Genomic DNA, 24,087 nt, shown 5'->3' with positions numbered 1-24,087 from the left:
AAACCTTTGTTGTAAAATATCCAATGACTTTGACAAGTAAATTAGTTCCAAAATCACAGTCTGTCTAAACCAGAGAAACTCAGGGGCACATTTACTAAGGGTCGAATATCGAGGGTTAATTAACCCTCGGTATTCGACCATCGAAGTAAAATCCTTCGAATTTGAATATCAAAGTTCGAAGGATTTTAATCCATCGATCTAGCGATTTTCCTTTGTTTAGAAATTGCTTATGGGGAAGGTCCCCATAGGCTAACATTGGTGCTTGGTAGGTTTTAGGTGGCGAAGTAGGTAGTCAAAGTTTTTTTTAAAGAGACAGTACTTCGACTATCGAATGGTCGAATAGTCAAACGATTTTTAGTTTGAATCGTTCGATTCGAAGTTGTAGTCGAAGGTCGAAGTAGCCAAAAAAAAAAACGTAGAAATTCGAAGTTTTTTTCATTCTAATCATTCACTTGAGCTTAGTAAATGTGCCCCTCAGTATACATTAATCTGGACAGCAGTACAGTAGTACCTGGTTCTAGGCAACAGTGGGAAGGGTTTGCGGGGGAAAGTAGAAGTTGATTGCTTTCCCAGGGAACAGTGACCATGACCAAATAGTAATCATTTAGTGTGTGACAGCATTCTTGTTTATATTCCAATGCTTTAGAATGTCTCAAATTTTACATAATCTTTTTTGATTATGTCAAATATTTTTCTAGGATAAGCTGAACTAAGCAAGAGTTGATTCTGTAAGAGGAATAAAGAATACAAGAGGAATTTACATGATTAACAGGTTCCTTTCTTACCCCTGGCCAGTGGACTAACATGGATAACTAAATGCTACTTTATAGATAAAGATTACAGTATGATTTACATGTTTTTTTGATAAATAATTGCACAACTTTAAATTTAAATTTTAAATCATATAAGAGACAATATACACTTCTTAATATATATACACACACAAGTTTCAGTCTCCATTTCAGATGGCCTAATGTTTTTTGAAGCACAACATATAGTTTTGTCCCCTGTAAAAATTGGTGAGAAATGACACTGTAAGTGCCAAAGGATGCAATTACATCCTGATGTAGCTTCTTCCTATTCTAATTAGCCAGAGAAGTCATATGACAGATCTTATACATTATGATGTTAATACTACCCTTTATATATGTGTGAGTGTATAGATATGTCTTTGTAGGTAAATAAACATATAGAGGAACTGTGGGTCATTTGGAGTCCACTTTAGTTTGAATTTCGTTGGTTTAAGCAAGTTATATTTATATGTATAAGATTGTTTTTTAGTAAACTATTATGTGTGCAGGTGCTTTTCTGCCCATGCCGAATACCCATTTCATGTTTTCTACAATGTACATACCTAAATGTCAAACAGACCATTAATCTGTTTGTAGGTTATGAGGAATGGGTTAAATACATTTCTACACTACCTATTCTAGAAAAGGATTTTTATTTTAAATTACTTCGGTCAACAGCACCCTCTTCTGGCAGGTATAGAGAATATTTACTGGAATGCAGTTTTCCTGTTTTAGATTTCAGCAGTGACTAGATGTACTTAACACGATTCCTAGAAAGGAAAGCTGATTTGTAGAATGCAAACAGTATAATACATTTTTTAATTTAATTGAGCCATTATAGGGAAACATTCTCAGACAGTAGCTGTAATATACTGTGGCCAAAAGAGTGCATTTGTGTGCTGTATAAATCACTGCTGCAACCAATCATTAACATAATGAGTAATGCTACAGTTATGAGTGACTTTATCATAGTATCTAGTTGTGTAAGGTCCCCAAAACGATAGCCAAAACATTGGTCATATTGCCTGTATGTTGCCTGTAGGAGAAAGCTGTATCTGTACAGCTCCATAACTCCCAACATTTGAAAAATGCAAAGAGAGACCATGCCCATTTTGTGGCCACACCCCCTAAATACCACAGAAATTTTACAAAATTTGGCAGGTTATGGAACGTTTAAACACATTTCTGGGGGTTTTAGGACCATCCTGTATGTGTTATTAAAGCTTTGGTAATGAAGGTGAAATTGCCCTTGAAGCTGCAGGCCACAAAAAGAAATGACACTTTGTGGAACATATGCGGGGAGGGGGGGGGATGACAAATTCACTTACCTGATACCCCAGGCCAGTTGCCCTGTTCCATGAAAACTGCACCTTCTTTCTTTGGGCTGGGTGCACATGCACAGTAGGGTGAAAATCTGAACTTTATGGAAAAGCTTGTTATTTCACTCTACCATGCATGTGTCTGCCCCCCAGCAACAGATGAAAGACACCATAGGCCAGTTCAATTTTCTGCTAACTGGAGCACCAGCCAGGTTAGCTATTACAATCGATGGAGGGTGCCTAACATTTGGCACCCATCAGTTATTATAACTTTACTTCTTTAAGAGAGTTGAAAACCTCATAGTAACAAGGGTACACAAAAGAATGAGATCCCAGATGGGGAGCTGATATTTACTGGAAGCATGTATTCTTTGCATTTGTAAAAGATAATGACAGAACGAGTTTTCACAGAATTTGGCCAGGAAGAGAGGTTAAACTCTTCAGGCATGAAGGTGACAGTTGTATAAAGGGGCATAAGGAGGGGGTGGTGGACCACAAATAAGCATGGCAGGGCAATGTCTTAATAAGCACTACAATGATACTGCTAACCAAGTTGGCACTCACTCAAAGTATGAATAACACCATTCTCACCTTGCAGGATAAAGGCAGCCTAATAAACATGCGCACAACACACCGTAGACTTACAGAAGTCATTTTAACAGCATCTGCCCAACTTGAGTAGAGTTAATAGTTTAAAAAATAAGCCAACACACGAGTGACCCAGAAAAGTTTGTACAATGCTAATTTCACATTTACAGGACAAGATATTAATATGCCCCCTCCCACCCACACAAATATCCCACCCCACGTCATACCCACATGAACCTCTTTCCCCCCTATCAAGAGCTACAGATACATTGGCACATTTATTCTTCCACACCCCGTACTAACAGAGAGAGAGTGTGAAAGCAAGAGGCAAAAAGGACAAAAAGGGGTGGAGTGTAATAAAATGTATTTTAGGCCACAAGACAGGGATTAGGGGTGAGGGTGAAAGCCGCAGGTCGGTGGCTGTGGAGTGTTAGGAGTTTGAGGGCATGGGAAGGAATGGCATCTTCACAGGGTCCAGGAGAAGAAGCCGCTTTGGGCAGAGCAGTCTCATGCTTTTTGCCCAGAACATTCCCATTATTATTTCAAGTCCATATTTTATAAGGATGTTCAGTTCAGTTATTAAGGGTAGTTAAGACTTTAAAATGCCCTGAATAACTGCCCCCTTTCCTTACTGGTCACTTGTTGTCTAAAGAAAGAGAACTGGAGCAAGAGATAAGCAGGCAATGAGGCTGGCAAGTCAATTAAGGAGAGAGACGAAGAGAGTATGATTAGCCAGTGTTTAACAGATACATCTTCACTCTACTTCAGTCCTGCCCTTATAAAGTATTGACAATGGCATTCTGTGTTGCTTCAGAAAATAATGTTTTGTCATATGGAATGTCTCTTAAACAAGATGGCCAACGTCTATCTTTCTCTGATCTCCTTTGACGTCACTGCCTTCTGTTTATGGTCCCCTTACTTAGATGTCCCTGTTACTAGTTAATGTAAAATGTCCAGTTCATATATAACATTCCTGAATTCCATTAGTATTAATAATTATTAGCTTTAATAAACTTACTAGCTAAGGAAACTTTGAACAGAAGTTTTAGAACTAAAGGGTTTTACACCAGAATTCGATCTCTTCTACCTACTAGTGAGAATTTTAGTTTGTACTTAATGGAATGTTTCCTACTATATAATTATCTCCGCTTGGCTGTGTAAGTTCTTTTTCTCATTATGGGAAATGGCATGATCTTGATTTCAATTCCAATTTAAGTCTCTTTACAAGGTAATAAATTCAGCCCAAATTATTTCTGTGGTTCTCTTGTAGGTTAATAAACTTTTCCTTAAAGAGATACTGACACCAGAAAATGAACCTTTTTTTACATCTACCATAAAATTGACTTTGCATGCTTTTTTATAATTTTGCCATAAAGTATTTGCTCAATGCTTTTACATCTGACCTATCTGACTCCCTATGAGGGCGCTGACATATTTGTGCAGCAGGAGTCAGTTAGCATTAGAAAACTTTAACTGTCAGGCTGAGATGGGACAGTCAGGTTTAGGAACTTCAACTAACAATTACTTACAAAAGCAAACCGCTCAGAAAAAAAAACAATCAGCATGACCTATAGGTAACTTTTACATTCATATTTTAAAAAGTAGTTTTTTAGTGTCAGTATCACTTTAAATGCCATTCTCATCTTACTCTTCAGTGATCCCTTCATTTTATGCTCCAATAAAACATGAAATGCCTCCCTGCTTTTGAAAGGGTTTTCTTGTTTATCTTCTGTTCAGAGTACCCATCATTTATTTTCCTTAACACTATAATGGGCTCCTTATAATACCCTCTATAATACTTCCTTTCTGCTCGGCGGCTCACTCTTTCCTTCATTAAGGAATTTTCCTCTCCTTATCTCTTCTCCTGTATTATTCTTTCGTTTTGTAGGATGAATCATTTTTGCACTGTACTTTTTGTCCTCTTTCTTTAAACAATCCATTGTTTTATTAAGTTGTGTATAGTCAGTCTCCTTCAAGATTGAGGCCCCTCCTTTTCTCTTGCTAAGGGGGTCCCCAGCCCATGATGAAAAGAAGTGAAGTTGGGGAGGGGTCAATGCATCACCCCAGGCCCTTTGCCTGGACGCTCAGATGATATTTGAGTGAAAGCCTCAATCATCATGTCTCGTACACGGTCAGCAAGTTCAGGAACATCATCAGACGACAGGCCCTTTGTGTGAACTCCTGGAAGAATGCGAACTGTGCACTTTCCTGACAAAGACAGAAAACAGGTGGAAGATAAATATAGAGGGCAGAGTGAAGAGAAGCACATTGGAGGAAAAATAGAGGGCATGAGAGTCCCAAGTCCTAAAGAACACATGCATCTACAACACACTATGGGAGCAAGGAGTGCAAGTCTCTCACCTGTAGTGAACTTCTTTTCTTTCTTGCAGTAGAAATCCTTATAGGAAGACATGACAACAGGAATAACTGGGACCTATAGGAAAATACAGGACATTAAAATTAATATAAATTGACATCTTTTCACCTTCAGACTATGTCGGCAGCCAGTTGGGCCATATATGGGGTCCAGGTCTTCATCTAATGGGGCCTGCATTGGCCCGACCAGAAGCCAAAGATTGGATCAGCCCAATTTGGTCCTGCACATGCGTGTCCAAACTGGAGAAAAACCTTGGCAATAAAGTGTATCTTAGAAATATGGCAAGCTTAGAGAAAAAAAAAAAAAGAGTAAGAGAGTGTGTGAGATTGTTGTATAAATTGGAGTTTAGAATTGTAAAATTAGTGAGAATCCTTGGAGTCAAGATAAAAAAGGAGAGATTAATTAATTTGGGTAAATATATCAAAGAGTAAAGCTATAGATCACCACAGTAATCTAGAGTGAAATTCCGCCACTCTCCATTCGTTTCTATGGGATTTTTAAAAGAGTATATCAGAGGGTGAAAGTTCATCCTTTGATAAATATGCCTTTCAAAATCCGATAGAAATGAATGGAGAGTGTTGGAATTTCACTCTAGCAGACTGTGGTGATCTTTAACTTCACTCTTTGATAAATTTACCCCTAAGTGAGAAGAAAAGGCAGATTTTAATGGGATTCTGTCATGATTTTTATGGTGTTGTTTTTTATTTCTAAATTACACTGTTTACACTGAAAATAATTCACTTTACAATATAAAATGTCTTTCCTGAACAGCAAGTGTATTTTTTTTGTTGTAATATTGGTGTGTAGGCAGCCATCTCAGGTCATTTTGCTTTCAGAAAGAGCCACACACTAGGATGGAACTGCTTTTTTGCAGGCTGCTGTTCTCCTAATCAATGTAACTGAATGTGTCGCAGTGGGACCTGGATTTTACTATTGAGTGCTGTTCTTAGATCTACCATGAAGCTATTATCTTGTGTTAGGGAGCTGCTATCTGGTTACCTTCCCATTGTTTTGCTGATGGCCTGTTGGGGGGAAAGGGAGGGGGTGATATCACTAACTTGCAGTAGAGCAGTAAAGAGCGACTGAAGTTTATCAGAGCACAAGTTATATGACTGGGTGCAGCTGGGAAACTGTCAAAATGTCTAGCCCCATGTCAGATTTTAAAATTAAATATAAAAAAAATCTGTTTGCTCTTTTTAGAAATGGATTTCAGTACAGAATTTTGATTTTGAAAAAAAATAAAAAATTTTTTCCCATGACAGTATCCCTTTAAGAACTAAGAATATAAAAAAGTGATAGGATTTTAAACCTAAAAAACAAATGCTGCTTGAATGTGAAGGAGGTTTTGTATTAAAACAAGGGCGGTTCACCTTTAAGTTAACGTTAACTACATTATGGAATATCTTATTCCTAGCAACAATGAAATTAGTCTTCATTATTTATTCAGGATCTACGCTCAATTATCAATTTTAGAATACTGAATAGCAGTAATTAAAAGAGCTTGTATAAAATGTGTTCTACATAGAAGTTCTTCTCCCAGCATCAGTATCGGCAGTTTGTTGGCCCCTGTATGGGGCCCTTCAAGGTGTCTCCCCAATTGATATCTGGCTAAAACCGCAAAATGAGCTGATCTTGTAGTCACCTAAACATATACCTATTCAGCTAATCCAGCTCCACCTACCTGAGCTTGTACAGCCAGATGAAATGCTCCCCGTTTGAATGGCAACAAAGAGCCACTGTGATTTCTAGTGCCTTCAGGAAAAACCCAGACACGAACCTGCAAACAAAGTAAGGAAATCAGAAAGGGAAAATTCCCGGGCAAATTATACTATATAGCTGTTGTGCAGTCATAACACTGGCTGTTAATTTGCCATCAGACCCAAATTTATTATATTTGCGCCATAAACGAAGTTTCAGCTTTCAACTGATATCCCACTCCTGACCAGTCTCCATCTTCATTACCAGGCCTTTACTTTCTCCTAATTTCTTTCAAATGATCTCCCACTAGTTTATTTTTCTTAGCTCTTCCATTGCTCACATTCTATTCATAACCATGTCCATTTCCTATATCTCCCCTGTCCTAGTCACACTGTTTCTTACATCCTCTTTCAGCATAGTGTCTGCTGCCTCTGTCATGACGCTTATAGCATCGTCTGTCTTCTTGCGGTTTATAAAGATGACACCCGCCAGCCAGCAAGCCAGTCCAGCTGTGCCAGCATACATCAGCTCACGTTTAGCGATTGGCACACAACGACTAGGCAGGATCTCCATCATCCCTTAAGAGGAAAAAGAAGAAACATACACTTAAAACTGCAAATATTTCTACCTTGGATTTTTGTACATTTGCATGTACAGCACATGTTCACTGTATAAACAATGAGGTTTCTGCCATCCAGACTTGACACTTCAGCTATCTTCCTCTCTGGTTTCTTGTGCCATATGTTCCCAAGGAGCAATTTACACAGTGGGAAATACATGGGTGTGCTGAAAAGGTTTTGTCTATTGGTCATTTTAAAAGAAAACATTTTTTATGGAATCCTACACGATAATATTACTGTCTCTTACTGTACTCTAAAGAACCTTTGTTTGTGAAGAAGATTTAAATTTGCTTTCCCAGTCCTTTGAATAATTAAAGGGGTAGACTCGAGTTGAGTGTTACAGGGGTGGCAAAAAGCTGCTCCTGGTAACTTAAAGAGCCAAATTTCAGTCTTTTAAAGTGGAAATTTGTTTATTTTAGTGCAGAAAGTGCAATCACTAGCGGTGCATCCCCCTGGACCCCTTCGATGCAGGAAAGTTAAGCACTTGGGGACAAGATGGTGGCATCTCTGGAGGGCACAATTTTCATAATTGTCCCTGTATATACACCTTTTATCAACATGAGCAAAATTAAGTGTATGCTAAAAAAGTATTTTGTCTATTTTTATTCTTTTTTTTTATTTAGTTATAAAGAGCTTATATATGATTATTTTGTTTTTACATTTACAAGCTCAAAACAATCATCTGAGTCAGTATGAATAGCTATTATATGTCCTATACTAAGATTCTCAGAAACTCTCAGACACCTGCTTGCTAGGGTCTGACTTTCCTACAAATCAGGCGGTGATTTGAATAGGAACCTGGTAGATGGATACAAGATGGTTTGTTGTTCAGCGAGAGACCATGCAATCACACTCTTTTTTATTTTTTCTATGACATACACCTTAGCATCTCTTATTCCACTAAATGCATTTTCCCTCATATTCCTGGGATACTTAGAAAAAAGTACACTTTCCTTTTTATATTCTCTAGCAGTTTGAAGACTTCTAATTAGCAAGGCCCTCCTGTATGGATCAGTATTTGTAAATTACATAAAATATACAAGTATACACCCTTCTATTGTACAGAACTGCAGAATATGTAGGCACTTTATAAATACATATGTGTTTCAGTTTGTTCTTACCAAGTAGGTCCAATGAGCTCTGGTGATTTGACACAACCACATAAGGTTCCTTTATGTTGAAATTTTCCCATCCCCGAACCTCAATCTTAATTCCATAAAGATACTTGATGTGTAGAAGCATGAACTGAAGCACTCTAGAAGGGTATATATGGAGAACAGCTGAGGAAAATATGCAAGAAAGGAGGCAATGGAAGACAGACTGTGATACTGTGATAGATTAGCCGCCCCAATTGCAGTTGGGATATTGAGATAGGCCCATTTGTTATATAATAAGCCATTTCTTAGATGCAGTCATCATAAAACAATCAATAGATATTGGGGGGGATTATAATGGTCCTGAACTGGATTATTTTATGGCTAAAGGGGAGTTGTTATTATTATCTGTTATTTATACTGTAACAAAGCATTTACTGAGCACTTTACAGAGAAGATATATCATTAACATCAATCCCAGTGGAACTTACAGTCTAAGGTCCCCATAAAGGGGAAGGAAACCTAGTCGGCGTAAACCTCCCACCCCCCACCCGTTTGTTGCCCACCCTCCCTCCTCCCCCCTGGCCTACCCGTCCCACTGGGCAAATGCCCCTAACTTGTTACTTACCCTTCTGCGCAGGTCCAGTCCAGGGAGTTCACAGACGACATCTTCTTCCACGCGATCTTCTTGCTGCTGTGAACGGCGTTTTGGCGCATGTGCAGTAGGATCATTTCGCCGGTACGGATCTACTGCGCATGCGCAGTAGATCGTACCGGCGAAATGATCCTACTGCACATGCGCCGTTCAAAGCAGGAAGAAGATCGTGTGGAAGAAGATGTCGTCTGTGAACGTCAAATATAATTTGCCCAGCGGGACGGGTAGGCCAGGGGGGAGGAGGGAGGGTGGGCAACAAACGGGTGGGGGGGTGGGGGGTTTGCGCCGACTAGGTTTCCTTCCCCTTTAAGCCTCCTATCAGATTCACACACACAAATTACAAATCCTGCTGAAAAAGGCCGAATCCTGGCCAAATCCTGAACCGAATCTTGAATTCGGTGCATCCATACCAATTACAAAAGTATGTTCGCCAGTTATATCAAATTGAGTCCTGTTAGATGCTGTGATTGCATGCTACAAATTAAGTAATCATACTAATTTTCCTATGCTGGCTTTCGCGTACAATTGTGTCTCATCTACCCCAGTCTATGACGTGCTTTGTCTAATTTTGTCTACTTGTAAGGAGCAACACCCCTGTTTAGACCAAGAGCAAAGTTTTTGAGGGAATCTCCCATGTAGATGTATGATATCAAAATGCTGCACGATATAAAGAAAGCCACTCTTTTCAGTGCAAACTACTGCAATGCTCAGGTTGGGTGAAGAAGAGCAATTCTTTTAACCTTCCTGTATGTGAAGAATATACAAAGCCCTTACTTCTAATTAATTAATGAAATTAAAGAGAACACAATATGTTTCCTCTCCAAATAATCATAGAGAGTAATTATTTATACCCTGAAGTGAAATAAAGGATCACAGACTACATACTGTATGAGCTGACTGGGTTCTGCCATGTCTGAGGTTCTACTCTATTTGACAATGCAGTTGTTTATACACTCTGTGACATAGGACTTGATGCCCGTGTGTCTTAGTATGTAGACTTAAACCCCCTCATCTACAGTCATGAACATAAAACTGCTGTGCTCTGACCGTGAAAATAATGTTGTTGTTTACTGCAAGAATGAAGGTTAGGTAAATGTTTTCTCCCGTTCTCTTCTAGCATTTATTACTCCCTATCAGGAATATTATCTGTTCAAAGAGCATTTAAGGTATGTGAGAGATTGCTCCATTGATGTATGTACAAAGTTTGTGATTCATAGTTTTTTTATAGCTGGCACACTGTGATATTTATATTTGGGAATGCTGAAGATTCTTGTCCCTAATCTGCAAGAAAGACACAGGGCAGCATCAATTTGTCAGCGGATTTGAGGGTTCAATTACTATGAGTGCAAAGTGATAAATGTCCTATAAACCCTATAATTTCATATAAGTGCAACATATTATTGTGTGGAAGAGGAATTCATTATTTTTAATAGCACTGACCCTACATATACTATATAATATTATAATTATAGCTACAGTGGAGGACAATAAACAACAGTGGTTTAATTGAAGTATGTGAGCAAGAACACGAAGCACTGAAACCAAAGTGAAAGAATGAGAAGGTGGCAAGCAGATACCCTTGGGTGGGGTGAAGATACAATGCTATGACACACCTGTCTGTTTCTAGTAGGGATGCACTGAATCCAGGATTCGGTTTGGGTTTCAGCCTTTTTCAGCAGGATTCGGATTTGGCCGAATCCTCGTGCCTGGCCGAACCGAATCCTAATCTGCATATGCAAATTGTGGGCAGGGCGGGAATTCACGTGACTTTTTGTCACAAAACAAGGAAGTAAACCAATTTTTTTCCACTTTTTTCTTTCCCGTCCCTAATCTGCATATGCAAATTAGGATTCGGATTGGTATTCGGCCGAATCTTCCAAGAAGGATTCGGCCGAATCCAAAATAGTGGATTCGGTGCATCCCTAGTTTCTAGGCCTGCGTGCCTGAAGTCAATGGGGTATATTTATCAAAGAGTGAAGTTAGAGATCACCACAGTCCTCTAGAGAGATATTCCGACACTCTCCATTCATTTCTATGGGATTTTTAAAAGAGTATTTATCAATGGGTAAAAGTGAAAGTTCATCCTTTGATAAATATGCCTTTCAAAAATCCCATAGAAAAGAATGGAGTGTGGAATTTTGCTCTAGAGGACTGTGGCGTTCTCTAACTTCACCCTTTGATAAATAAATCCCCATCGCTGTCTTCTCCGCTTGCTTCTGTATCTCCATCGACAGTCACTGCACTGGGATGTGTGCAGGTACATGGAGTGGATAATGGCACAAAAATGCCAACAGCACACATGTCAGCATATTCATTATTTATGAATATAGCTGCAATGGAAAAGTTTATATAATGAGCCCCTGCCTTTCTCTAATTGGGGTATGCATCTGAGCACTTCAGAAACTTGCTTTAGCTATGGGGTTCCCAAATCCTAGGGCAGGCCAAAGATGGCTAGGCAGTCATCTGAAGGTAGAGTATGATTTGGCAACAGTACTTAGTGGTCCTGCCAGATACCCCTAGAAGCCCAGCTAGGAGGCCAATTATGGAGAAAATTGGGGGGAAAAGTTTTTCTTGCAAGTGAATCACTGATACAGTAGTGTTAGTATGTGTGTTTGCCACTGCTTCAGTCACAACAGTGCAATAATCTTGCTGAGAAACTATATTATATCAGTCCAAGCTAAATACACATGTAGATAGCCAAATCCACTGATTTTACTGAATGCCAGTGGAACAAGTGAAAATGTATCGTCCTGGGTTGGCCATTGAATAGATATAAATTCTCAGATTTCCTTTTTAGAACAATTGCACCAAGGGTGGATCAGCCATATTAATGGTTTCTGGGCAAATTACATACAGACCACAGTACCGTCTGATTGGAAGTTGAATGGACTGTGAAGAAAAAAAATATTTAAGTGCAAACAGCTTTATAGGGATAGCCATTTGAAATATATTCACTTATTTATATATAGTTTTGCTGCAACAGCTTTCATTTGAGAACACTTGTTACAAAGGTTTTATAAACCCACTGACTAGAAATTAAAAATATAAGCACAGCAATGAAATTTATACTTGGCTAAGTATAGGATGGTGTTGAAATGTAGGCTAATAAATTATGATAGAGTGCCTTCAAGTACCTTCTGCGCTTTGTTTTCTCTGAAGAACCAAAGACACAGAAGCAAATGTAAAACAATACAAAACCAGAGGTGCATTGTGTACCTTTAAGAAACACGGTGGGAAAGGAATGCAGAGGTGGGGTGCAAAAAAAAGAAGAAGAAAAAACTCAGACTCACTTCATATTTTCCACATTTCGGCCCCTCACTGCACATATTGGGATTGCCAGTATAGCTAGTGTCAGGATCCAGCCATTGTAAAATGCCATTTTACAAAAGTATTTGAAGGAGACACTCCATTCATAGAGGAGAGGAAAAGCCACAAGACAGACCACGAGAAGCCACTGAGCCACAGAAAGTTCCATTGCACCTAGTGGAAGAGAAACAACAGTATAATAGTGAATGGAGCATAAAGAAAAGAGGTACAAGCAGAACAAATGAGCCCAGCTGGCTGTAGATGTAGAGAGAGCTAGCAAGGCCTTTTGAGAGCCCCTATATTAAGTAACCTGGCAGATAGTCAGGAGTGGGGCAGAGTTCAGAGGGATGTCTCTGTGTAGGAAAACTGCAGACACTTATTTCTGTTACCTTTGTACAGAGTTCTATTTTCTCTATTTATACACAGTTTAGCATTCTCTATTAGACAAACTTCCTCTCGTGCTTTCCTAAATCATCATCATCACATATTTAAGTGATAAGTCTTTAAGTGATTCCAAAACAGTTATTAATAATCTGATATTTCACAACACATTTCTGCATAAGCATACTAACTCATCATTATAAGCAGGCAATCATATACACACAGATACAAATACACACAGTATTAAAAAACAGTTTTTTTAACACAACGTTTAATACAGATATAGTTGCACAAATGTATTGTGAACACAAGCATTTTTAACATCTCAAAGTGCAAAAATCAGCCAAAATCACCTGCAACTTCCCAATTAAGGGGTGCCCAGGCTTTAGTATCAAATTTTAGTGATGTTAATGCAGCAGGGTCTGCTACTTTAAAAGTTACACTGCCATGGAAAATACAACTTAACTGAATTACACCAAGAGAAAAAAAAATATACCAAAAACAGAAAAAATATTGGAAAGTGATCAAATGGAACCGTCTGTGATCTACTGCTTCCAGCTTAAGATCTACTGGTAAATCACAATTTTTGGGCACCCCTGCACTAAGTCCGGCTCTCTACCTCTCACTTCCTTTTAGATATCTCTCTTCTCTACTATTCAGCACTTTTCCTCTCCCAGTCTCTCTCACCCATGTTTTATTATCAACCTCACTTTTTATGGATAAGGCAAAGAAGAATATTTATTTGACTTGGATTGCTTCTTTTCTTAGAAATAGCAAGACATTACACCTTCATAGCTGAGGATAAGATACCATTACATTGGCACTAATGTTAGAATATCCTTTTTACTTGGCTTGGTGCTGCCACTGAGCAATCACCACACCCTCATTCAGCAAATATTGCCACTATTACTTAACTATTTCCTTCCCTGTTATCTCAGACAAACTCTGATTGCGCAGTAGCACTGATTGGAGGGATAATTTACAGGTTAGTGTAAAAGTGGAGTTGCCAATACCAACAAATAAACTTTGCACAGTCTACTGCAATGTAGGAAATTAAATGAAAGATTTGATCAGTTGCCAAAAGTTACTGCACTAGTGCAGTCTGCTCCTATGTTTGTAAATCAAATCAGCCCCCATGTGAACAACTTAGCTGACCAGCCTGCCTCTAGCAGGGAACATTGTGCTTGGCTGTGTCCTGTACTCCTTTTGTTCTACACACCTTCCTGAAAAATATTTTATTACCCTTATTTCTTCCCTTATATAAACCCCAACTTCTTGGGTGCTGCTATCATGACTTGTGAATTTAAATTTCTTACTGAAATTTATTTTGATCATGAACCATTACCTAAAATATAATTTGTGCAATATTATGCTCCTACACCTATGATCACCCCAAAAACAATCAAATGGCAAAGAAATCACTTACCTGTCACAGCGCTAGCCAATGGAGATGCAGCTTTGACGACATTTGAGGACATCACAGCGTGAAACCTGCAATCAATATATGTGCTATTTAATTTCAGATTTTATCCACTGTTTCATATACGGTCATGTATTTAGTGTGGGTATTATATGTATATTGCTAAACAGTTAACTGTTAGCGTTGACCAGATGTAATATTTTCCATTTATATCAGTAGTCACATGAGCCTATTCAGTTCTTAAGCTATCACATGATGTAAAGAAATCAGGAGATTAACAGGCTGATCATATTCTATACGAACAAATCACTATTTCCTCCTTTTCCTACTTGAGGGAGCTCTGAAATTAAAAAATACCTTTCATGTGTGACATCTCGACAGAAAAAAAGATAAATAAAAGGAATCTGCACAGTCTGTGTCTTAATATTGGGTAATTATCAGATTGTTATATATTTACAGAAATTAGCCTAAACTGCAGAGTTTAGCTTGATACCAGTCATCAAGAAGAAACAATTAAAATTGATAGAAGCCCAGTGCTGGCTCGGTCAACTTATTCTGAAATCAGATTCTACTTTATATTTCAAATATATGGTCAATAGTCATGAAAGTGCTTATAAACCTGTTACTAGAAATCTGATGTCATTATTTGTAAATGCATTTGCTACTAAAGGCAGTATTTGTTCATGTAACACTGAAACAATGTTGCAAAAACCAGCTCTGCTCCAGTCCAGACTCCAGTTTCCACAATGTTCATTTTCATTAACAGCCCTGTAAAAAAAGAAGGGTTGATTGTGTCTCGGCTGGAGGGAAGATGAACACTGCAACATTGTGTCAAAGTCACAAACAGTCAGAACCAGCAGTGCAGAAACTGGAAAACAAAGACAGGAGCTGCTTTCAATAGCAATTACATTTACAAATAACTTTTAAATCATTGCAATGAAACATATTGGAAAGTTGATTAGAATTTAGTTTGTTCTTCACTATGCACACTTTATATTTGGATATTCACCCACTTTAAAGCTTCATCAGCATTTGTGTTTACAATTATACCATACAATTGTCCATGCACACATGTTTAAACATATATCAGGAATACAGGCAGTAGCAATAGGGTCTAAATTGCTTCTTTGAACACCGATGGGAAATCAATGGCTGTAGCTTATCCATCAGCTGTTGCTAAGTGCAAGGTATAGATTTGGGGCTACATCTCCGTAAGGTTCAAAACACTGTTTGCATTTAACAGATACAATTCTCACTCCTTTTATTTATATATACATATATATGTGTATGACATAAGACTTTAGAGAATAAAAATGCAAGGGAAGAGCAATTTACAAAGAGATAGATATGAATACAAGTGGATACAACGGTGGTTGTATACAAATGCCATTTTTTATAGCAATGACTCTCATACTGTTTTTAAAGAAACTTGTGCTGGAAAGTACTCACCAGGAGTACAGGCAGAATGAGAAGAACCTCAATGGACCTTCAGCAAGGGGTGTGGACAACCAATTGCCACACAAGTGTAATGGGTTGTACTCTAAAATCCAAGGACACTGTTTACAATGTTGTTCATCATGTAGCATGTACCATGTTGTTGGAGCACCATCTTGTACATTTTTTACTAAGACTAACATTCCTATTGCATTCCATCGCTCCTCTTAAGTTGTGTCTGGATATGTTTCTGGACTTCTCCTTTATTCCTATAACAACCTATGCCTTTTCACACTACAAATCTTTCTTTTTTGCTGCTTCTTAACTCTGGAATTCCATTGGTAAATTTCTTTTTAGGTCAGTGTTGGTCTGGGCCTGTGGAAAACTCGCTAACCTGCCCGTAGCCAATTACTGTGAAAAATAAGGAGGAAGGCGAGGGGCATAACTACAGAAGAAGCAGACCCTGCGGCTGGGGGGGCCCAGGAGGTATAGGGGCCCCACGTGGCCTTAATTCATATACCGATGGGCCCGACAATCTAGGCAAACCATGTTTTAGGTGCTCATCTACAATCGCTTCAAAGTAAACTCAAATTCTACCTCATGCAGCAATAGCACAGTATCTGATTCAGCCTTGACACTTACAGGCCAATGTCTGACTACTGTGAATGACTGCACTTATTACTATGCACCTAGGCCCCTCTTTAAAACACAACTACCTAAATAACAGTTTGGTTTAAAGGTTAAAGTTTACATTGCCTCAACAGAAGTCATAGACAGGACAACTGTAAAATAATGTTCTGTCTAAGAGATACAAAAGAATATCTTTTTATACACTCATTTATCTTGAGTTGGCAGATTATTGCTCTACAGTAATAATCAACTCATACCTTTCCAACTATAACCTTATCTTGAGCTGTAAAAAAGCTGACAGTCCATCAAGTTAAGCCCTTCAGTATATCCACTAGCATTACTGATCCACATTAGTGAAAACATTTATAAAAGAAATCTAACCCACAAATCCTTCTCGGTTAACAAAGCACTTGCCACAATTCCATTTAGTTTATAACTAGGATGTTATAACCTTAAATATATGAAACCACATTTGCCAGTCTGCTGCCTAGTCCTCCAAGAATGCAAGCGAGCTGCACAGTCTGACAAACAAAAACTGCAAACAGAACAAAATAGTCCTTTTGTCTTAATGTATATTGTTGTAAGTGCCTCTCAACAGGCTGCATACCCCGTGTCAGCTGCCAGTACTTAAATAGGAAAAAGATTGCCACGGAGAGCACCGAAACCGTTATCTTTTCAGCATAGTGTTTTTATTTGTTGAGGCATCATTTGCACTACATGTTTCGGTTTACCAGCCTGAGGATTCACCTGAGGAAGGCTGGTGCTGGTGCTCCCCAGGTGAATCTTTTTCCTATCAACATTAGTGTTATGTGCAAAAAGGCAGAGTTCATCTCCAGAATTTTAGTACTTTTTCATTTGCACCTTGCTCACAAGGCAGAGCAGGCTACAACTCACTTATTGCTGCTGGATCCAAGCTGCAAAAGGTGTTTATAGATACAAGTTCCTTTCTAAATGGTGTTTCAAATATTGAATGCCATTTTGCACTTGAGCTTTAACTCATAAAGAAGCCTGAATGTCTCTTACCAAGCTAGTGGTGATTATTTCCAATTCTTACAGTATCTTTGTACCTTTATCTTTTTTTTTTTATTACCTAGCATGCTTGTAAATATAAGGTGAAGAAAAGGCAATAATGAAAACTGCAACCTTTGGCAATTCTACTGTACTGGGCCCTACAATATTGCCAAGGGGGGTATGAAACTGACTGCTACACTCTTTTGGTATTCTTAATAATACATCTATAGAGTGACACAACTACATATTATGGCACTGAAGTGAAAAAAGTTCATAAAATCAATGTAGCTTACTAATAATAACTGCACATGCCATCCCTCAGATTAAGCTTTAAGCCCTACGGAGCAGCAATTTATTTTCCCAAGTGTGCATTTGTCCTCTGTGCAAAGTTCTAAAAAGCTTTTTTTGCAATGTGTTGCTATTAACCAATAACAAGAATAAATGTAGCTGCCACACCTGTCTACTAAAGATACAGTTTTTATTTCTCAAGTAAAACAATGAAAGGCAGATTGGTTTAAATATGCCAATATCAGGGAATCAAGCTGCAATCTGTTTGCCAATTTGCTCATTTAAATACAAAAATGTGTCCAATGCAATAAAATAACATTATTACATATTCTACAACAGGGCAATGTGTAAGGTGATAAAACCTAATGCAATGCCACTAAAAGTAGATCCCACACTGAAATAGTTTTTGCACCCCTGTGCTAGGCTAGATATTTCTGTAGAGTTATTTATTATCTATGAACTTTCATTTGAAGCAACGTAGGGGGTTCAGGACAGTGAGGTTGTGGAATGTACTGCCGGGTGATGTTGTGATGGCTGATTCAGTTAATGCCTTTAAGAATGGCTTGGATGATTTTTTGGACAGACATAATATCAAAGGCTATTGTGATACTAAGCTCTATAGTTAGTATAGGTATGGGTATCTAGAATTTATGTGAAAGTAGGGAGGGGTGTGTGTATGGATGCTGGGTTTTCATTTGGAGGGGTTGAACTTGATGGACTTTGTCTTTTTTCAACCCAATTTAACTATGTAACTATGTGGTCTTGGATGGATACTATGGCACCTTGGGAATTCTTATCCTGACATACTCTCTGGCAACTCCTCAACTATAGGCAAGGGTGAGTTTTAAACACAACAGCCCATCATAACAGATGTGCCACATCCTTGCAAAATGTTCTCTTGTGATAGTGTACAAAATATGAAATACAAGTTGTTCTTTAAAGGGATCCTACCCAAAACTGTTTTTATATAGTGACAGAAAATTCTAAGCAACGTCTCAAAATACATTCATTACATATTTGCAATGGTTTTAAATAGATTTCTAATAAGATGTAATTGCAACTGAAAGCAGTCTCTGCCTGCCTTTTTATAGTATCTGTATTCATTGCTGACTCCTGAAACAATGTTGCAAGCTGGCTGATTACAGATGATAAGAGACCTAGAGGAAACCTGACTGCTGTTACAATGTAAGAATCAGACCCAGAAAACACAAAGTATACAAATATACTGCTTTCAATAGCAACTACAGTTAAAAACAACTTTTTTCAATTTTTTTATACCATCTACTGTATTTGTGACCGTTTCTCAAATATTGACGTTTAAAGTTTAAATTTTCATCTATTGCTGTCTTTCTGAAGCAGCTCCAGGGGGAGGGGTCACTGACTCTGAGCAGAAACCCTGATTTATAATTATAAAAACCCTGATTTATAATTATATTTATAATTGATACAATAGTTGCTAATATTCCACAGATGCTGCTGAGAAATGTATCTACTAATTGCAACAGTTAAGAATGCTGCTACAATGTAAAAGTCAGGTCCAGAAAACACAAGGTATAAAAAAAATACTGCTTTCAATAGCAATTACAGTTACAAATAACTTTAAAAGGGTTGTTCACCTTCTAACACTTCTCTAACTTTTTTTCAATTACTTTCTATTTGTGACCATTTTCCCAATATTAAAGTTTAAAGTATGTTTTACCTTCTCTTTCTGAAGCAGCTCTAGGAAGGGGGTTACGGACTTTGTAACTGTTGTAAATTGATACATTAGTTGATAAATTTCCTATCTTTGGTTCTGCTGATTGTTCTGCTGAGCAGCCTCCTTGAGTTTGATCAAGGGTAGCCGTTATAAGATGCTGCTGAGAAAAGTATCAACTAATGTAGCAAATTGTAACAGTTAAGAATCTGAACCTGGATCACTGAGCTGCCAGAGATAGGAACATGGCTTGGGCCAGACAGCCTGCCAAAATCCAGAGGCTGATTTCAGCCCCTGACCGCTAGCCGAATCCTCGTCTGCTTGCGTCCGGAACAGAAGCCTTGTGTCGACTTTGAATTTCGAGACGAAATCCGCCAAGCCAGTTCGCTAGAAGACAAGAAGCTTCGGCTAGCAGTCAGGGACTGAAATCAGCCTGCAGATTTCTGCACCGTCAGGCCCTAGCCTGTAACTTCAATTTTGGAAAAATGGTAAAAAAACAAAAAAAGAAACTGAAAAAAGTCTTTATTTCTTCACTTTATATTTAGTGAACACATTTTTAAGATGGAAACTTTTGAAACTTCAATTTATTCTTAATTTTTTTTTTTTAAATTAGACACGGTTATCATAAAGGGGGGGGGGGTTTACAGAAATTAACTGTAAAAGCATCACTTGGGCAAACCAGGTGGACCATGGGTCTTTGTCTGTGATTAAGATCACTGTCTGTAAATTAACAAGCTCTATCTAACATAAAAGAGCTATTGTAGCAATCACATCATTTTAATTTATTGTGTAATTAGATGTTTCACAGGCACTGCAAGCATAAACCGGTTCCATAAAATTGTGTCTCCAGGCATCTGAAATAGTGTGCCCATGTGCACACACGCGCATGTATAAGATAGCTAAATTTAGATACTGAGTAAAGGCAGGATGAGTACTCTCTGTTTACCAGGTTAAGCTGCCCTTTCATTTTTATTTTGTGGGTCTTACAAGTTAGGTGTATAAAGGGCACAGGAACTCTGGACTCCCTGACCCAGCCCTGCCAAGTGTACATGTATCCAGCTCTACATGGGCTTGTGCTAATAATGGAGTTTAGGAGATCTCACAAAGCCAGAAATGAATGAAAATGTTACAATAATGAGGCGTTTGAGGGAATCCAGAACCTCCTGTGCTTGCCCTGCTAATTAGCAGAATGGGTTGTACTCCCAATATAACACATGAAACCAGGACTAATAAGCATGTTCTGATAACCTGCACTTATGACATATATCAAACACAAAACACAGGTACCAAGGACTGCTTGAGTCCTAACGGAGTACAATGTGGGCCTATGAAGAACAACATCCATAAGATCAATCAGTGAATAATTACTGTTTAACATAAACAACACACGACTGAGCAGCATTGTAGCAGCTGGCTGTATGCTAAAGCAGATAGGTCCTAGTATATGTATGTTATTTCTATCGCTCCATGACTCACCTGCACAGATTCTGTCAGTCAGTCTCCTGTCTTTCTGTAATATTTCAGCAGAGCCTAGGATGAAGGGAGAGAGAGAATTGGAGAGATGGAAGCAACTCCTGACACATTGTATCCAGCACTCTCCTCCTACAGAAGAATGGATGGATGTGATTCTCCTGGCAGGGAATGAAAATCCTGTCACTGTGTGACACACACACTCTCCTCCTTCTGCACCTGGCTTCCCCTTCCTCTCTGTCCGCTCACTTCCTCCTCCCCCCTCCTCTAGTGAACACAATCCCCTCCTCTTTCACACTCTCACTTATTCGCCTTCTCCTCTAGTTCAATTTCCCATCCTATGCCAGTTTTCTTTCCTTTATTCACTGTTATTTTTCCTTCATCTCCTCACTTTCCTTAGAGAGGATTCAATCATATTTTGTCTCTCCTCATCATTACTCCCCATATATGTTCTTGTTACAAATGTGTTCCCCTTCATCTAGTATACTGTACTGACTTCATAAAAACACACAGTTTATATCTTTGGTTTCCTGCATACAAAAGCTCTGAATTTCCCTAGTTATAGATTATGCATTCCATCCTTTTTCACTAAACTCTGCACAGTTTATCATCCCTTTTCTAGAACTGCCTCTAGATTTCTACCCTCCTCCTCTCCATCACATTCACTTCCTCTGTGGCGCTGATGTAACAACTAAACCAAAATCTAGATAATAATAATAATTACCACAGTGCTAATTGATTGGAAAAGGAATCTTCAGTCAGACCTCATTCCCCCTCCCTGACTAAATCCTACGGAATTCAGGTTCAACAGCAGATTTTGCAATAATCTAGGCATCAGAAAAAGGCAATAATGAAAGCAATAGAGAAACCTGCTGGAAAGGGGGGGGGGGGCAGGAGGGTCAGACTGACTGATGCAGGAAAACAGATAAAGGGGGTGGTGAAAGTTTAAATCAGGTTATTTGAAAGATACAAACAAAACAGTATAAAAAGAAATCAACGAAAAGGAAAAATATAGGACAGTACTGATGAATGAGGAGAGCTTTGGTAGATGAACGAAAGTATGGAATTTAAATAAAAAACAATGAGGAAATAGGAATAAATACAGCGTGAGGGATAAGAGAAAGTAAAGAAATATAGCAGGGGAGGGGTGGGGAGACAAATAAGGGAGAAAGGGGAGGGCAAAACAGGGAGAGGGATAGCGTTTCAGAGAAATGCTTCAGGACTGGTTAGGCAGAACACAGTACAGGAAGGAGGGGGGCACAATCTAAAAAGGATTAAACGAAAAATGCAGTTTGTTGGAGAGGGGGAGAGGGGGAAATAGAGGAAGCTGTAAGATGCCCCCTTCAATCTCCAGATAGAGAGGGAGAAAAATAGGAAGGGAGGAGCTAAAGCACTGCATGGTGGGCTTTGTAGTTTTAAATCCAAAATGAGCAGTGCATTCTGGCTACTGTAGTCTTTGGTTCTTGTTTTCTTGTTCACAAATAAATATCTTCCCAATTTCCCTCTGGTACAGTGAAATACTCTCTGAATCTCTTTCATGTAAAATAGTCAATTTATTTTTAGAAATGTCTGACTCTGACTTTGCAGTGCTTTCCATTTCTCGTACACTGCTGCTCAGTTTCCTTTATGGGAGTAAACAATAAGACTTTTAACTATTATGGTTCTGAATTTTGTGAAGCGCAAAGGGAAAATAAGCAACACACTGTGACTCAGGGGGTAGAACTGTTGCCCTGCATCACTTGGATCCTGCATTTTATTCTAAAGAAGGCACTGTAAAAGTGTGTGTTCTCCCATACTCCAAACACATACAGGTAGGTTATTTGACACCTATAGTTTATTATTAGGGGTTAAATTGATAGGATCTTATGCTATGTCCATTTGACCCCCTATTGCCCACTGTCATACAGAAAATGCACTTAAAAGGGTCAAAATGGCATTTTTTCCCCCACTTGCAGAAAACAAAACACTGCATGTGACAGTAGACAGTAAGCTCCACTCAGGGACTAATATGAGTAATAAAGAATTTCTGAAAAGCCTGATATAAAGGTGTTGGCACTATATAACGGATAATAAAAAAAAAATTATAATGTGATCCCAGCAGGTTGCTGATGCTTGAACTTTGTCCAACTCCATTGAGTTTTTAACACCTTGATAAGGCCAAAGGTCATTTCCATCTCAGAGTTCACTTCTCACCAATAATTTGTTTCAGTTGCTCAGCAGCACAACCTGATACGCCAAGTACACTTTTGCCAAGTGTATCAGCTTATCTTAATTAACGTTAATTATATTATTAGTAAAACAACACTTAAGGCTAATGGCACACAAATATGCCTTGAGTGCCACATTTTAATGCTTGTGCAAGAGCGTGTCAAATGATCACTTGATGAATGCTGCTTTTTCAGAAAACCACTGCCTGACGTGAACACACCCAAGCCCTTGTAGGACAACTTCAATGTAAACTTCAGTGTTAAATAAAGTAAAACACACGCAGCGCACCATCACGTGCATTTCATGTGTATATAGTTATTTAAACAAAACTGTAATCTACACAATGACAGAAGGGGCTAAAGACTTTGTCTTGCTACTATTATTTACATTTAAAATCTCTTAATCATGTTTTCTTTAAACTTGTTCTCAGGGAACTAAGATTTAGCCTGGGAGTCAGGTTTGCCACCCAGGAATTGGTTTAGACTAAATAACAGCATTTTCATTTTAATCAGTACTGTCTCTTAGTAAGAAAATATGTCACTGCACTAATGGAAAAAAAACATGGACAGCAGCTCAGAATGAGCAAACTCATCGGCTACTACAATCTGAACGATGCTAAATATCAGCAGCAGCATCTGCTCATTGCACAGTGAAATGTGTAAATGTAATATAATATAGGGCAGGGTGAGAGTATATGGTGCATGTACAAGTTAACGGCAGGGATAGACAGATTTAGCTGATGGCAGGCCTGTAAACATATCACTTACGAAACCATCGTATACTGCACACGTTTCACCATAATACTGCACTTACTCAGTATTTTATAAACTACACGTCGCTGCTGGCAACTCTACTGGAATAATTTTACCATAACAGTCTTCGCCTTCGATTACATACAAGGATTGTTCGTAACTGTCTTCATAGAACACGGAATAAAGCTTTTAACCTAAAAATAAAAAAACAACGTGCGTTCCACCCCCGCACGCAAGAAGTAGCGTCCTAACGGTTATTAGAGAAACGAGGTGTTGTCATTGCTTGAGTGAAGAGCGTTACAGCCAATCGTTGTCACGTATTCGCCTAGTATAACCAATCAGCATATTGAAT

The 24,087-nt window shown here is 38.5% G+C and overlaps 1 protein-coding gene across 5 annotated transcripts; it reads right to left on the bottom strand.

The window, feature by feature from the left end:
* Positions 1-2,455: 2,455 nt before the first annotated feature.
* Positions 2,456-23,944, bottom strand: agpat1.L (1-acylglycerol-3-phosphate O-acyltransferase 1 L homeolog). 5 transcript variants are annotated; one of them, XM_018229058.2, is made up of 9 exons: positions 23,797-23,944; positions 20,782-20,835; positions 14,256-14,320; positions 12,433-12,622; positions 8,515-8,648; positions 7,176-7,351; positions 6,757-6,852; positions 5,060-5,132; positions 2,764-4,906 (listed from the first exon to the last, which is right to left on the bottom strand). In XM_018229058.2, the coding sequence occupies exons 3-9, from the start codon at positions 14,305-14,307 to the stop codon at positions 4,749-4,751; spliced, it is 879 nt and encodes a 292-aa protein (XP_018084547.1). In that variant the 5' UTR covers positions 14,308-14,320; positions 20,782-20,835; positions 23,797-23,944; the 3' UTR covers positions 2,764-4,748.
* Between the last annotated feature and the right edge of the window lie 143 nt (positions 23,945-24,087).

This window comes from Xenopus laevis, chromosome 8L, assembly GCF_017654675.1.
Source record: "Xenopus laevis strain J_2021 chromosome 8L, Xenopus_laevis_v10.1, whole genome shotgun sequence".
NCBI classification, from domain to species: Eukaryota; Metazoa; Chordata; class Amphibia; order Anura; family Pipidae; genus Xenopus; species Xenopus laevis.
This window is presented reverse-complemented; position numbering and strand designations above follow the sequence as displayed.